The sequence below is a fragment of the Myotis yumanensis genome, unplaced genomic scaffold, assembly GCF_028538775.1.
Source record: "Myotis yumanensis isolate MYYU_CA2020_CCGP unplaced genomic scaffold, mMyoYum1.0.hap1 SCAF_4, whole genome shotgun sequence".
Taxonomy (NCBI): domain Eukaryota; kingdom Metazoa; phylum Chordata; class Mammalia; order Chiroptera; family Vespertilionidae; genus Myotis; species Myotis yumanensis.
The window spans coordinates 41,553,069-41,569,479 of record NW_027223755.1 but is presented as its reverse complement, the minus strand read 5'-3'; the positions used below and the strand labels follow the sequence as shown (position 1 = coordinate 41,569,479).

Genomic DNA, 16,411 nt, shown 5'->3' with positions numbered 1-16,411 from the left:
AGGCCCACATTACATTTTTTATGTTAGCACAACGTTGTCAGATTATAAAATAATTATTTCCCTTTAAGTTTTCTTTTGAAGGTTCTTTATAATCTTTAAACACAAAATATTTTAAAATAATTAATAGTTTGCATGGTGGTTAAGAAATACCATATGCTAACCAAAATAAAAATTTTGATTCAAAACAACCATTTTGTGTGCCTACATAGAAGTTTGTTTTTCTTATAAGATTATGCAGAGGAAAATGTTTGTTTTAAAACATAAAGGACTACCTCATAGGTTTTTTAAATAGAACATGCAATAAATTATGTATTTCTTATTTTATAGGAGAAAGAAACAAAAATAAAGCAAGATAGAAATCTTATTACCAAAGATGTTTCACTTCTTGATCTAGATGATTGTAAGTATTAAAATTTTTTCTTCTGTGTTTAGTGACATGTTTTATTTTTGGAGTACCTTTCATTTACATGTCTCAAAGTATATTAACATCTATTATAAAAAAATTATAGATACACATAGCAAGAAAATTTTAGAAATTGGTTTTTTTAGTATCTTTTAATCTATTTAGTATCTTTATTAGTATCTTTTAATCTAATCTATGTATTACTTGAATAAATATAATTGTTCAGACAAAAGTGCACAAATTATTTTTAAGATCTTTTGCTTTAGTAATTTATACTTGTTTTAGTAAATAATTATCTATATTTTAAAACTTCCTACATTGTTAAATGTTGACTGTGGGGATTGAAACATTTAACTTAAGGAGGTAGGGAATTAGGAAAGTAATTACAAATATAAAGTACACCACCATCTTCCACTTGCCACACTTTTGATGGAAACAGAATTATGTACAAAAAGCTTTTGGAGGCCAGTATGGCTATACCTATCAGTATTTTAACTGCAAAAAAATCTTTGTCTCAGCACACCCACTCCTAAGAACTTAGAATCATACAAATATACTAACCCAGGTGTGCAAAGATGTATACCCATCTTCTCCTTTGTTGTGAGAAAGAGATAGTGGAATTGACTTTGTTGGTAGGTACATTTTGCACTACAAGAGTAACAAGTAAGACTTAATGAATATTAAACGACTATCATTTTTCAATATAGTTTTCCCGTGCTAGAGGTGAGTTATATTTGTAGGTTGTTTCATTCTTATAAACAGAACATAAAGCTGTTGTATTTATATCATTTACCTGGACTGTTTCATGACAAATTCCTTAATATAGAGAAATCAAAATATATGATACAGAGACATACTTAATATAGAGAAATTAAAATAAAATTGGAGCCAAATTTGGATAATTTTTCATGTATTGGCGAAGATTTTAAAGCAACATCCATTATTGCAAAGGTTTAGAGAAACCGGCATTCTCCATATGTTTTTGATAGGCATATAAATAGGTGTAGCTTTTTGGAGTCATTTTAACAATATCTATTAAAATTTAAATTGTATACACCTACCAATTTTGACCTAGCAATTCTTTTCTAGGAATTTATCTTACAGGTGTAGTCAGGGATCCAGATACCTGAACAGGTAACAACTTATATAAGAGATATAATAGAGTTGCAAAGTATAGTAACAAAATGAGGAGGAAAACAAAAAGCTACAAAGGCTTGTGGCAGAAGTATGATCTGCACTTACAGATACAGACAAGTGGAGTGTTATGGGAGAAAAGCATTATTGATAATGGCTCTTAAAATATTGACTTCATTTTATACTACTTATTAGCCTGCATATATTAGTTCTCCATTGTCCATGGCAAGCAGTTTGTTGATCAAAAATTAAAAAGTTATTCTCCATTTGCATAAGTTCTAAGCTGTGAGAATTTGATTAGTTTTGAAAGGGGGGCAGAGCCCTAGCAGGTTTAGCTCAAGGATAGAGCATTGACCTGCAGACTGAAGGGTCCTGGGTTTGATTCTGGTCAAGGGCACATGCCCAGGTTGCGGGCTTGATTCCCAGTGGGGGGTGTGCAGGAGGCAGCCAGTCAGTGATTCTCTCTCATCCTTGGTGTTTCTGTCTCTCCTTCTCCCTTCCTCTCTGAAATCAATAATTTTTTTTAAAGGAATTTAAAAGGGGGGCGTCTTGTTTCATATAAGAGGCACATCATAATCCACAGAGGTTATTTGTTCGTTACACACTACATACCAGGAAAACTGCAAGTACTGAATTTATCTATGTCTTTATTCAGAAAACATTTATTAAATAAACACTTGCTATGATCTAGGTAATCTGCTACATGCTGGAGTTTCTAAATGGATACAACATTGTCCCTACCCAAGGAACTCTCAGAATGTCATAGGTGAAACACATAAAGTGGCCATTAGATTGACACATTATAAATCAAATGAGATAGAGATATGCCCAGAATGCTGTTGGGTATTGGGGTACCTAACCCACCTAACAGTTTCCAGATGTAACACAACGCTTGAGCTGAGTGTAAGAATTAATAAGCAGTTGGAGGTAGGAGAAGAAAGTAAGGGAAGTAACTGCAAGGAAGAGTAAGAGCTCTCTGGTGCCTGAAGTAATCATTGTTTCTCTCTGAGGAAGTGTACTTAGCAACCCTAGCAATGGACTGGCTACTAAAAACAGTTCTGTGGTTTGAATAAGTAACTTGATATTTCCTTACTCTGTTAGAAATCAGAGCCCTTTAATCAATTGAGTTAATTTGTGTCTCATTTTATTCATTTGTAAAGTAAAAAATAAATGGCTGATAATTTCTACAGTTCCTTTAGGTTATGAAATTACATGACTATTTCATGAGGTTAGTTGATAATACATTAGAAAATATTTATGCTGAGGTAATGTATGGCCTTATGATAGATTAGGCTTAGAAGTAGCAATATGCCTTCTCTTTTCCAGTCATATTTCATGTTTATGTAAATTAAAATATTTTTTAGTACCCCAATACCATGTCATCTCAATAGGATGATCATAAAGCAGCAATCATATTCTGGTGCTCTTTTATAGGAAATGTAAACCTATGTAATTACACTATTACTACAACTAACTAATTGTGAAGACTTTTAAAAATTTATATCACCCGACAGTAATCATGCTTCAGATATGCCTTCTGATATGTGATATCATATTGTTGAGTAAATTGCAGTACAGGCAGTAGCGTGGAGTGGCTAAGAGGACAATGGGGCTAGACTGTCTGAGTTCAAATCCCAGTTCTATTACTTACTAGCTATGTAACTTTGGGCATGTTATTTAATCTCTTGTACTTTAGTTACTTTATCTATAAAATTGGAAAAATAGCAATACTTTTTTAGAAGCATTAGTAGGATTAAATTAGTTGATAAATGTAAAAGCATTTAAAGCTGTGCTTGGCACGTGATAAGCATATGTAAGGGTGAGCTGTGATGGACAGAGATGATGCCAACAAAGATGCCAACCAGTTAAATGACTTCACATTAAATTATTATATGTGAAAGTTTTACTTCTTAAAGTTTAAAGCAAAACTTTGATCAGAAAAATAATTATAATTATTTTATTAAATATACTTTAATAAAGAAAAAAACTTTTTGTAGAGGTTTTTTTCCCCTCTGAACTTAATGGAACTGGCAGAAGCCCTGTATGCTACCAAAAATATTTTAATTTCTTATTTAAAATAAGAAAGAAAAATAAAAAATGGGTTTTAATCCAAATACCTGGGTTTACATTCTGACAATCAGTTCAAGTTCTTTTCAAATCCCTCTTCCCCCAGATTGAATCATACTGACATACTGTTTTGTTATTTGCTTCTTTCTCTGTTTATCATACACATTCCTTTCCAGGCCATAAATATTCTTTAACAACCTTATTTTTAATAGCTGCATGGTTATTCTTTATATTGTTGTAATAAATTCTCTTTAACAGGTTTACTATTGTTACACATGTAACGTGTATCCATTTTTTGCTATCATAATCAGTGAAGCAATACACATCACCATAAGTATATTATTGCATTATCTCCATGACTGTTTCCTTAAGATAAATTCCGAGGAGTAGAATTGCTGGGACAAACACTTTAAAAGAATTTTGTTGGTAAAATTGCCTTCCACAAAGCTTATACGACCTTATACAGTATTAGTATGAGAGTGCCAGATTCCTTATACCCTTACCTTTGCTGAAATTTGTGTTATTTAAAAATTGCCTTTGCCAATATGATAGGTGGAAATGGTATCTCATTTTAATTTCTATGCCATGTTATTTTAAAACAAGCTGCATAGAGTCATTTTCTTTTTTACACATTAATTAAATACTTCAGCATAGTCAGCTGGCCTCAGAATCCAATTTAGGATAGACTTTCAGTGTCAGCTTTCATCTTGCCAGACCTGTTAACAGATGTGCAATCATTTCCTTAATACCAGAGCCTCTACCTTCTAAAATGATATTAAAAGCCTATCTTTAAGAGTCAAATTTGTTTGTGATATGAATTTTCCTCTCTAGTCTTTGATACCTTTTTCCTAAGTCTTTAGCTGAGCCATAGTTGAAATGAGAGGCTTTCTTATCTCACTTTTTATTATTAAACATGGGCATGTAATATTTTAGATGGATGGTTGGATGGATGGGTGGACGGACAAACATGCATTTAGAATCCACCAGAAAAGTTACCTGCTGCTTGGAAAGGCAACATATTTTGATCCAAGTTAGAAGAACCCGTTTCTAGTCCTACTGTGGTTCTACATTCACTTGTTTTATGACCTTGGCAAGCCTCAATCTCCTTATGCCTCAGTTTACAATTTCTTTAGAATAAATGTCTTTTCTGTCTTCTCACTGCCATTGCCTTACTTCAGTCCTTTTCACATCTTGCCGAAACTATTGTAAATTCTTCCTCACTCCAACCTAAATGCTTTTTCTTCAGTCTGTTCCTTATACTACCACTTGATATCCTCTTTTTGGTAGATTTTTAACTGTTCCCTTTAGTGAACAAGGTAAATCCAACCCTCTTAGCTTTCCAGTTTTCTACCTCTCAGCCTTTGTTTACATTTTCTTACCCAGTAATTAACCAATTTCTTTCTTTCCTCTTATTCAGATCCTATATTACTGAAAAACTAGACTTCGTTCCCTCCTATTCATGAAGCCTTCTCTTACCTCCATATCCCCATTGATCCTTTTTTTTTTTTCCAACTCCCCATGGCACTTGCTTAACTGTACAGTGGTTTTCAACATATGTCTAAGGAAGCCTGAGGATTTGTAGCAGCTCTTCGGGCACAGCAAAGGAGTGCAAATGAGAAAGCAAGGTCTCCATTTCTCCTTCACCCAATCTCCACTCTGCTTTTTCTATTGTATATGTTGAGATTTTATTTAAGATTTCCTTTGAAATTTTTCTTCTTTTGGCAATATCATATGGACTGTATAGTTACTTTTATTTTTTTACATCAAGCATGTGTATCTTTTTTATTAATTAGATGTTCAGTTATTTGAAGACAGGGAACATATCTTGAACCATAATTTGAACGTTGTCTCTCCCTTGCTCTCATTCAAGAAATATTTATTGTTAACTTTATGAATTAGTATTTGTCCTGTCTAATTTATGGGATATTGTGAGACTAAAATGAGAAAATGATGCTTTGAAAAATGATGTCAAATTAAGTAAATGTTACTTTATAGTATTATTTTGGAGTGAGAATTTGAAGGAAGCTAAAACTTTTTTCACATTTTCATTTATTTCACTCAGCAAACAGTTGAGCAGTTACTTAGTACTAAAAAAAAGTCTGCTTATACAGACTAGTGGAAATAAAAACATATAAAGACAAATTTGTATTATGAGAGAAATATGGTTGTAGAAGGATGTCCACACATTTCTATGTAATAAGGAAGGCACATATAAGCTGTGTTTAGGTAAGTCAGGTTGTACTTTCCCTCTAAGTGGTATCTTAATGGGTAGAAGTTGCAAAGTGAACAAGGCAGAGAAGAACCTTCTAGGCAAAGGAAATAAAAAATAAAAGGCTCAAAGATATGAAATAAGATCTTGGAAAATATTTGATAACAGCAGATAAAATTGGAGGTAAGCTAGACCTGTGCTTTCCAATTTAGTGGCCACTGGCCATACATAGCTACTGAAATTTAAATTGATTAAAAATAAAAATGCAGTTCTTTAGTCATTATAGCAACATTTCAAGAGCGCCTTAGGTGTATTTGTCTCTGGCCATCACATTGGACAGCTCAGCTACAAAACATTTCCATCATCACAGAAAGTCCAATTGGATAATGCTGAGCTAGATCATAGAGCACATTGTGCACGTAATTAAAGATTTGGACTTTTGCAAGCAATTGTGAGCTTTTTAAGAGTCTTAAGGAGAGCCCTAACCGGTTTGGCTCAGTGGATGGAGCATCGGCCTGCGGACTGAAAGGTCCCAGGTTTGATTCTGACTAAGGACATGTACCTTGGTTGCAGGCACATCCCCAGTGGGAGGTGTGCAGGAGGCAGCTGATCGATGTTTCTCTCTCATCCATGTTTCCAACTCTCTATCCCTCTCCCTTCTTCTCTGTGAAAAATCAATAAAATATATTTTTTTTTAAAAAGAGTCTTGAGAGAAGTAACATGATCAGATTTGCATTTTTAAAAAATTTTCAAACTTTCAGGTATCTGATCTCTAGTACTAGCACATAGCCTTTTTTAAAGAAATCGTTCCAATTTTTATTTATAAAATTAATCAAAACGACAACAATAGATTTACAGAGCCATATATCAATAACAAACCAGGAAGGGAAGAAATATTCCAGAGACACCTTGAAAAGTTTCAAAGGAATACACACCAGGCTAAAAACCTACAGCTAAGCTGTGGCTGCACCACAGGTTATATTTATTCCTGCATTTTTTCAGTAAGTTCTTGCTTATATTTGCTTTTCTCTTTTCCAACTTGTCGAGGTTTGGCTTTGTGTTCAAAAAATTTTTTCCGATCTTTGTCCAGTTTTAGCCAGTGATAACCACCTTGATCGGGTGAATGCCCACGTGTACAGTTGTGCCATTAGCCTTCTCACGCTGCACCCGCTCGATGTAGATGACATACTTCTTCCTGTACACCTGCACTACCTTGTGATTTGCTGACCTTTATAGTGTCCTCGCACCACCGAGACCTCGTGGTCTCTGCGAATGGGCATGGAGCGGAAGCTGTACTTCTGCCGCAGCTCCTTGGAGAGCGGGGAAGCAGGATCTTGCGGCATTGAAGTGGCGTTTGCGGTTTTTGCTGCGGACTTCTTGGCGACCGTCTGGCGCCGGAAGTGCTCCCTAGCTAGCACATAGCTTTTGCTGAAAGTATGATTAGAAGGGAATTAGGTAGCCTGTGTCTCTATTATTATTATTACAGTGGAGAATAAAATAGAGAAAGTATTTAAACACCCTTTTAAGACTTCTAACTAAACTGGAGAACTCCCTTGAAAGCTATTGTTATTCTTTATATTAGTCTGAAAAAACAAATGTTTCTTTTTTAAATTTTTATTTCTTTGAAAAAATGTTTCTTTACCTTTTTCTTTTAGTGAAGTTGTTGGATGATAAATGTTAGTGATAATGTTATGTGATAAAAATTTTCAAAAACTATTACTCAAGATATTTATATCCTTATTTTGTTATAGGATTTGCCATTATGTTTTGAAAGCTAAGACTAATAATTGCCATGACTTGTTAATAACTTGACTACATCAAGATGTTAAATAGCATTGCCATAAATTTATTAATCAATGTAATTTAATTAGACTTACTAACAAAATAAAAATGTTGCTTTTAATAATATGAATTAAATTTTCATGCACATTTGCTAATTTGGGCCTTTTCTTCCAGTTAACCCGGTATCTGTTCCAGTTGCACGTCCCACACCAGCTCTTTCTCCAAGCCTGATAGCTGATCTTGAAGGTTTAAATTTGTCAACTTCTTCATCAGTCATCAACGTAAGTAATTTTCAAAATATATTAACTCAGTTTTTAAATGATGCCATTGCATCGTTTTTATTAAAAATACAAAGAATTGAAGTAGATTCTTAGTCTTGGACAATTCCTCCTCTAACATGTGCATTTTTTATTTGACCTTTTTCATTCTGTAAATATTTTTTAATTTGCTCTACTCAAACCAGTGTCATCTCAATTTACTTCTGCAAGTTATCCACATTTAATTACGTGTACATTTTTCTCTGGCACTGTTCTCCATCGGTAATATATAAGGGTTCTTTGCCACTTTGAATTAGTTTATATACATAAATTTCTACCATAAAGAATTATTGTCTACATTAACAGACTTTTATTTTCACAATCATTCTGTTTCTACCATGCTGTTTTTTTTTACCTTAGACTATTAAAATTATGGGACTGTTTTCATTTGAAAATTCAATATTGTGTTTTTCTCTCAGTTGAATCATTGTGCGTTTACTTACATGCTTTGGTGTCTAAATTCTTTAGTGTTATTTATGGGGTGTGATTGGAAGAGAGGCCAGAGGCTTGCCTATCTCAAATAATGCCTCCTCCATCAGCCTGTCATAGAATCTGAAACTGTAATCACTTTTTATTTTTATTTTTTAATTGACTTTAGGGAGAGAGAGAAACATCGATTTGTTGTCCCATTCATTCATGCATTCATTGATTGATTTTTGTGTATGCCTTGACCAGAGATTGAACCCGCAACCGTGGCATATTGGGATGATGCTCTATCCAACTGAGTTACCAACTGAGTCAAACTTTTTGAAAAAAAATTTTTAATTTTTTAAATTAATTTAAGAGAGAGATGAAGGGAAAGAAAGAACAAGAACTTTTTCTGTGTTAGCATATTAGATCACTAACCTTTCACCCTAAATCAAGTGTGCTGCCTAGGACATATAATCTACTTGGCCTCCTGTTAATTTGTGTCAGGAATCTGACAAACTAGGAGATAGAACCGTGAGTTCTGGTGGGAGCACAGGTAGCTTGAATAGATCTGGTGCATCACTGGTTCCAGGGCTGGCAGGGGTGTGTAATTGGTGACCTGAGCTGCCCTGGAGCATAGAACTGCTCTGCTGGAGTGGGAGAGAGGAGTGCCCAATTCTTGCAGATTATTGCTATAAATTCTCCCTTCGATGCAAGTGTGATTGCAAGGTCATGAAATACTCAGAAGAGCTACATGCATTTCTGTTTAGCGTTGATCAGCTCACTTAGAAAGTATAGGTGAAAACTGTTAAGCTTATAATGTTGTTTTTAAGCTGTAGAGTGCAGTTACCTTCTAACCACTCAGAAATGAACAAGAACCGTATTTGGGATTTTAGTTTGCCTTTTTTTTTTTCTAAAAGGACAATGTAGATTAAAAGAGATGGGGGCAAAGCAGTGAAAATAAGCAGTTAAGTCTTTCACTTATTTAAGTAATAAATATTTATTGAGTATTTGTGGTAGGCTGTAAAGAGAAAGTGGTAATAAAAAAAACCTAGAGTGAAGCAGTTAGTCCTTGAGGGGAAAGGAGGCCCCTAAAAACTTGGGAGGTAGTAAAGTAGTGGATAAACCTCTTGGGCTGATATTAGATAACCAGGGTGCAAATCCCTACTTGGCAATTTACTAGTTATGTTATTTGGGGCAAATTGGTAGGTAACTTTTCTGTACCTCGGTTTCCTATGAAGATAATATCTAACTCACAGGATTGTTGTGAGATTAATGAGATAATAAATGTAAAGCTGTTAAAACAGTGACTGACACATTGTCATTGCTCAGTCAATATTAACTAATATTTTCACAAGTGATGTGATAATGGACCCTGAGTAGACTCTCACACTTTATTAGCTATAAGAAGAAGGCAGTTGTGATTAGAAAAGTTATAGTAAATTTTAATTCATTACAAAGTAATTGAAGGATTCAGCTTTTTAAATTAAGGAAAATATGTATTGGAATGGTCTCTTCAAAGGAAAAGAAAAGCACTCTATCCAAAGTGCGCACAAACCAACTCCCAGTGGTGCGGCTAGTGAAGCAGGATCGTAACATTCATCCCCACAAGCTAACAGAATGATCAAACAGTAGTAATAAGAATGGCAACCAGAAATGCACCAGCACCATACATGAGGAAAGGGGTAGATCTTTAAACAAAGAAAAAGTAGAACTTTGAAAAGGTTTATTTATGTAGAAATAAATTGAATAGTCTGACGCAGAATGGCTCCTAATCTCACCTCCAGCCCTAAAAACAGTACTTTAAAAAGAACATGAAGCAACAAACTGTGAGTTTTCTCATTGTGTATACAAATTTAGAAAGACGTGGGCTAAAAACATCAGAGGAGAACTCAAAGAAAAACCCTTAAAAATTATAGCCCTCATATAATGGTGTGGGTCCTCAACAAATATAGAGGAGCCTTTTGGATCTTGAAATGAACTTCATAGGTGAGAGTACATCCATAATTTCAAAATCAACATGTTGCCCTAATTGAATAGAAAGAAATAAAAGTAATCTACACTAATAAAAGACAAAGATGCTAATTGACCGTACCTTCAATATGCCCAAGCCATGCCCACCAGCCAATCAGAGTGACTATATGCAATTAACCCAACCAATATGGCAGCCAGCAGCCACGGAGCTGGAGCAAGCAGGAGGCTTGGTTGCCCCAGCGATGGAGGAAGCAAAGCTTCCCACCTGTTATGGCCAGCTGTGTCCTCCGCAAAAGGCAACAAAGTTTCAATTATAGAAGCTAAATAAATCCCAGATACCTCCTTCCAGCCAGCCTCCACTGGGAGCTTGGGTGGCTGGGGGCTGTGGCCAGCCTGCAAACAGCCATCAGCCCCTCACCCAGGATGGCCACACCCTCATGGAGTGAGAGTCCCTGCTGCGGGGCTTGGCCAGCCTGCAAACAGCCATCAGCCCCTCACCCAGGATGGCCAGGCACCCCAGCAGGGTCCCCCACCCTGAAGGGGCTGTGGCTAGCCTGAAAACAGCCCTCAGCCCCTCACCCAGGCTGGCCAGGCACCCCAGGGGTGATCCCCCCTGAAGGGGCTGTAGCCAGCCTGCAAACAGCCATCAACCCCTCACCCAGGCTGGCCAGTCACCCCAGCGGGAACCCCCACCCTGAAGAGGCTGTGGCCAGCCTGCAAACAGCCATCAGCCCTTCACCCAGGCTGGGCACACCCTCAGGGGTAAGGGTCCCCGCTGGGGGAGGTAGCCAGCCTGCAAACAGCCATCAGCCCCTCGCCCAGGCTGGCCAGGGACCCCAGCAGGACCCCTCTCCCTGAAGGGGGTGTGGCCAGCCTGAAAACGGCCCTCAGCCCCTCATCCAGGCTGGCTAGGCACTCCAGCGGGGACTCCCACCCTGAAGGGGGTGTGGCCAGTCTGAAAACGGCCCTCAGCCCCTTACCCAGGCTGGCCAGGAACCCCAGCAGGACCCCTACCCTGATCCGGGACACCCTTCAGGGCAAACCAGCTGGCCCCCACCCATGCACCAGGCCTCTATCCTATATAATAAAAAGGTAATATGCAAATTGACCCTAACAGCAGAGTGACTGGGAATCACTGACATACACTGACCACCAGGGGGCAGACGCTCAATGCAGGAGCTGCCCTCTGGTGGTCAGTGTGCTCCCACAGGGGGAGCTCTGCTCAGCCACAAGCGAGGCTGACAGCTGCCAGTACAGCGGTGGTGGTGGGAGCCTTTCCCGCCTCCTCAGCAGCGCTAAGGATGTCCAACTGCAGCTAGGCCTGCTCCCCGCTGGCAAGTGGACATCCCCTGAGGGCTCCTGGGCTGCCAGAGGGATGTCTGACTGCCAGCTTAGGCCCAATCCCCCGGGGAGCGGGCCTATGCCAGCAGGTGGTCATCCCCCGAGAGGTCCCAGACTGCTAGAGGTCACAGGCCAGGCTGAGGGACCCTCCCAAGCGCACAAAGTTTTGTGTACCGGGCCTCTAGTTTATAATAAAGTAATAGTTAACCTCTTGATCATGACTGCACTGGAAATGTAATGAAGTAGTTAAATGATGCTGTCACTCATGTACTAGTAGAACCACCATGAACGTGGCAGCTATAAATGCAGACTGGTGTGTTGTATTAGCAACTCAAATGCTATGGGTTATAATGTTGCCATTAATAACATACATTTTCAAAACATTGAACTGTTTTTTTCTGATAGTTGCATTCCTGGAAAATTGAGTATATTAAAACCTTGCAAAAGTACTCCTTTGTACTTACATGTAAGGTGTTCTGAGATTGGTAATTGTAAACAAGTTATCACCTCATGAATGTCCAACATGACATTTGAAAGTTGTGGAAACGTGGTATATAATCTTTATTGTGTCCTGTTCATTGCAGGGCATGTCTCATCCCTGGCCTTAACCCCTTCAAGCTCCTTACATCCTTTGCTGTCCCTTGCGCCAGTCATATACCAACTGGAAACATTCAAAGCAGTATATGGTGTAGCAGTTAAAAGCACAGACTCTTGAGCCCAACTGATTGCATTCAAATCATAGCTCTGGCACATTACAAAATGAGCAACCTTGGGCAAATTGATTTACTTCTTGGTGCCTCAGATTTTTTTCATCTGTAATATTAAACACTAAGTATTTTCTTTATTTTTTGTTATTACATTATTATTACAAATTTGTAAAGGAAGTGTGCAGGAAGGTTCATTAAGAAAAGTGATCTTTATAGAATATCGAGGTAATATATTGAGGAATTAATTTCAAGAACATCCCATGAAAGAAAAATCAGAGTTGCAAAAAGAGGAGCTCTGGTAGATATCTTATGCTGCTTGGAGTTAGCCAAACTCCATGTGAAGGGCAGAGTCCTCCAGACTGGTTACATCAGTCCAAGACTACTAAGGCCACCTGGAAGTTTAGGGGTTTTCTAAAACTACCCTCAAATTTAATAATTCACTAGAACAACTCAGAGAACTCAGGAAAGCAATACTTGAGATTACAGTTTTATTATAGTAATAGGATACAAATTAGAACCAGCCAAAGGAAGAGATACATAGAGGCGATTCAGGATGAGTTCCAAACTCAAAGCTTCTGCGTTACCCTCCTGGCATTGAAGTATCGCCAACCAGGGAAGCTTACTGAGCATCCAGAGTCTTTATTGCGTAGACAAGATTGAATTACTGCAACATGGTTGAACTCAATCTCCAGCCCTCCCCTCCTGGTCAGGCTGGTTATCAGTGGTCCAAAGCCCCAGTCATTTAATCATATGATTGGTGTTTCTGATGTAGCCATTCACATCCTGAGTTAATAGCTAAGCATAAGCTATCTAGAGACCCACCATGAATCACTGCATGGGCATAAACTACCAGCCAGGTATGGTCCCCAGGGGCCCACCATGAATTATAAAGACACTGCTATCATTGGGGAAATTCCAAGAGTTTAGAGGTTACCTCTTAAGCACTAAAGCGAAGTCCAGACCTCTCTTTAAGTGAAACCAAATTCCTTACTACACATATGCCAATTAAGTGTTTTATTCATTCAATAAGTATTTGTTCAGGCCAGAATATGAGGCAGGTGCCAGACATATAGTGGTGAACAAGATGGGCTAGGTTCCTGCCCTCAGGAGTTTACAGTTAAGTGGGAACATAAAAAAAGAAATGCCTCAAAGGCATGTAATTACAATAAGTATAATAAGTACTTTCATTTGTGACATAGTTTTTTCCATTTTGGAATTTCTCTGTCTGTAAGTTGTCCTAATTTGTTGTTATTTCTCTGATTGTGTACAAAAATACTATTACTTTATATTGGCTAATCTCCACAGTCCCACCTATTTCCCTCTACTATTATATGTTAACTTTTGACATTTAGGAGAGTGTAAAATTTAGAAATCTGAACTACTTTTCCTCATTCATAAGAAGCAGAAGGATAATTTTCACAGTCCATGCTATCCACTGTCTGCTTTCCTTGAATTGGCACTGTGGAGCATCACTTCTTCACCAATGAAGGAGTAAAGGCTCGTGATGGCAGGGTGGAGTCAGTGGCAGCAACAGCATTAAACTAAGGTCTCTGCAGGTTGTTAAGGGTAACCAATCTGGATTTCCCATGACCAGCAAAAAGATAGCATTTAGTTTATCAGTATGACCAAGAAGCCTGTAATTTAATTAAAGCTCCCCACCCCCTCAAGGATTTACAAGCTGAGGGGAAGGAAGAGGGGAACCCATAAGTAATAAACTTGAATTTGAGCAGGCAGAGTGAGGCAAAGAAAAGGCATTTTTATACGCAAACCAAATTTTAGCATCTTTAGTTCTGTCAGGTTCCTTATCTGAGGAATATAGAAAAATGGCTAGTGCCCCGGCCTGGGTGGCTCAGTTGGTTGGAGCATTGTCCCTTACACAAAAGGTGCAGAAAGGTTCATTTAAAAAAGTGATCATTATAGAATATAGAGGTAATATATTGAGGAATTAATTCCAAGAACATCCCATGAAAGAAAAACCAGAGTTGCAAAAAGGGAAGCCCAACTAGAGAACCCAGTCAGGGCACATACCTAGGTTGTGGGACCGATCCTTGGTCGGGATATGTACAGGAGGTTGTTTCCCTCACACGTCAATGTCTGTCTGTCTGTCTGTCTGTCTGTCTCTCTCTCTTTCTCTCTCTCTCTCTCTCAAATCAATAAACATATCCTCAGGTGGGGATTAAATATAAAATTAAAATAAATTTTAAAAAATGGCTAGCAACTAGGCTTAGAGCTTTTGTTATTGACAGATATTGCAATTAATTGAAATTACAACTGTCCATGATTAGGGATGAGGTCCTGACCCCATTTGAGTTATCCGAAATTAATTGGAAAATAGAGTATCTATCAGACATGCTTTCCATATTTGGAATTATTAGAATAATTGTGTATCATAATGATGACAGTTGTAATTGAAGTTGATTTCTGATTCTCTGAAGTGGATTTTTGTCTTAAATCAATCTCTCTCTCTCTCTCATTTGTACTGGGCTAGGGCATTTTAGTATGGTTTTCCAGGCTGCTTGTCTTGTGCTGCCGGAGTGCCAGCTTTCTTCTAGTTTGTCTTCAAGACAGATTGCTTTGAAGGGAGTCTTTGAATATAAGCATTTACTAGGTCTTGTGCCAGATGTTTCTTGAATATGTGATCTCATTCCCAAAACAAAAGATAATACATCTGTGATAAAGTTTGTTTTCTAATAAGGTAAAACAACTACCTTTTAAAAAATTTTTATATTTTTACACTGTACTTTGCAAATGTAAGATATATTCAAGCCTTAGGCTAAGAGACAAGTCTAGTTAAAATCCTGAGTTTAGAGGAGGAAGAAATTATAAGTCAAAATTAAAAATAATTTTGTCATTTCAAATTTGGGAAAAATCCTTTATTTGTTCTGATGAGAATGTCAGTAGTCATGGAACTGTGGTAAAAATAATGAAAAATCACTGGCCTGGGTCTGCTTAAATTGAAAACATTTTTTAATTAAAATTTGACAGTATTTTGTTCTTCCATTGCCTAGCCATGTCCCATCTTATTTCTTTATTTAATTCTCTTCTGGGTATGAATAGCTTTAATTTTTAAATTGAACTTTAAGGTGTGCCATACTGTTGCTTCAACTCTATTTCCACACTACTTCAGTCTCAGAGTTAGTAAGAGCACTATATTTGCTTCCTTCCCTAGATTATGAAAAGGAGCTACTTTTTAAAAAGAGACTGTAATTCATTTTTAGTTGCAGGGGTTTTATTGCAAAATATTTTTTATTTGGCTTAAGCAAATATATGCCAATCTAACAATCTTAAGTCCTGACTGGTAGATAATACTCATAATGCTTTGTTGACATTATAATAAAATTCTCCACCAGGAAGAATCCACTTTTGATATGCTAATTATAATTAGTAATGAACTAGTCACCCACCAAAACAAAGAAAATATGTATATAAATTTGCAAGAAATTGAGGGGTTAAAGAAGAGATGATAAAGAAAGCTTTGGGCATTCTTTTCTTTCTACTTTGTGGTAGTAGTTCCTTTCGCTTGTTGTGGGTTCACTGTTTTCAGAGCTTAGTTCATGGAATATCTACTGACTTCTTTTCTAAGGGTATGGTTTTTAACTTCTGTTTATTATAATTAAATGTACTATAATAGGAAATAATAAGAGGTTTTAAAAATATCACTTGTTTAGAAAAGATTTAATCTTTTATGGCAATTTTATTTTACATATGCAAAGTTGATTGAACTTTGTGTTACTGTCAACTGTTATATTTCAAATTGTGTATGGTACATTGTTATAGTTGCAGTGAAATATGTTTTTCAAGCTTTAAGATATCTTAGATTATTGTACATTGGCCAATCATGTGTTATTATTTAATAACACATCAAGTTAACTTTTGTTACCTTTGTTCTTCTTTTTATAAAGCTTGCCAAAAATTTTCTGAACATATGGCAGGGCATAGTATGGAAATTAAGTATTATTTTAATAGTATTAAATCTTTGCCATCAGAAACCTGACCTAAACATGGAAAATATTATTGTGATACTTACACTTACTCTTCAAAGGAAAAGAAAATGAATTTAACTGTAGGG

The 16,411-nt window shown here is 36.9% G+C and overlaps 1 protein-coding gene across 4 annotated transcripts in view; it reads left to right on the top strand.

The window, feature by feature from the left end:
* AP3B1 (adaptor related protein complex 3 subunit beta 1) overlaps nucleotides 1-16,411 on the top strand; it is a 188,031-nt gene that overhangs the window by 114,835 nt on the left and 56,785 nt on the right. For all 4 annotated transcript variants that reach the window (XR_011471189.1, XM_070412228.1, XM_070412229.1 and 1 more), the window contains exons 21-22: nucleotides 328-400; nucleotides 7,770-7,876. Coding sequence is in view for 3 of the 4 variants with exons in the window: in XM_070412228.1 (XP_070268329.1) it covers nucleotides 328-400; nucleotides 7,770-7,876 (180 nt within the window). In the remaining variant the exon portion in view is untranslated. The remainder of the gene's footprint in view (nucleotides 1-327; nucleotides 401-7,769; nucleotides 7,877-16,411) is intronic.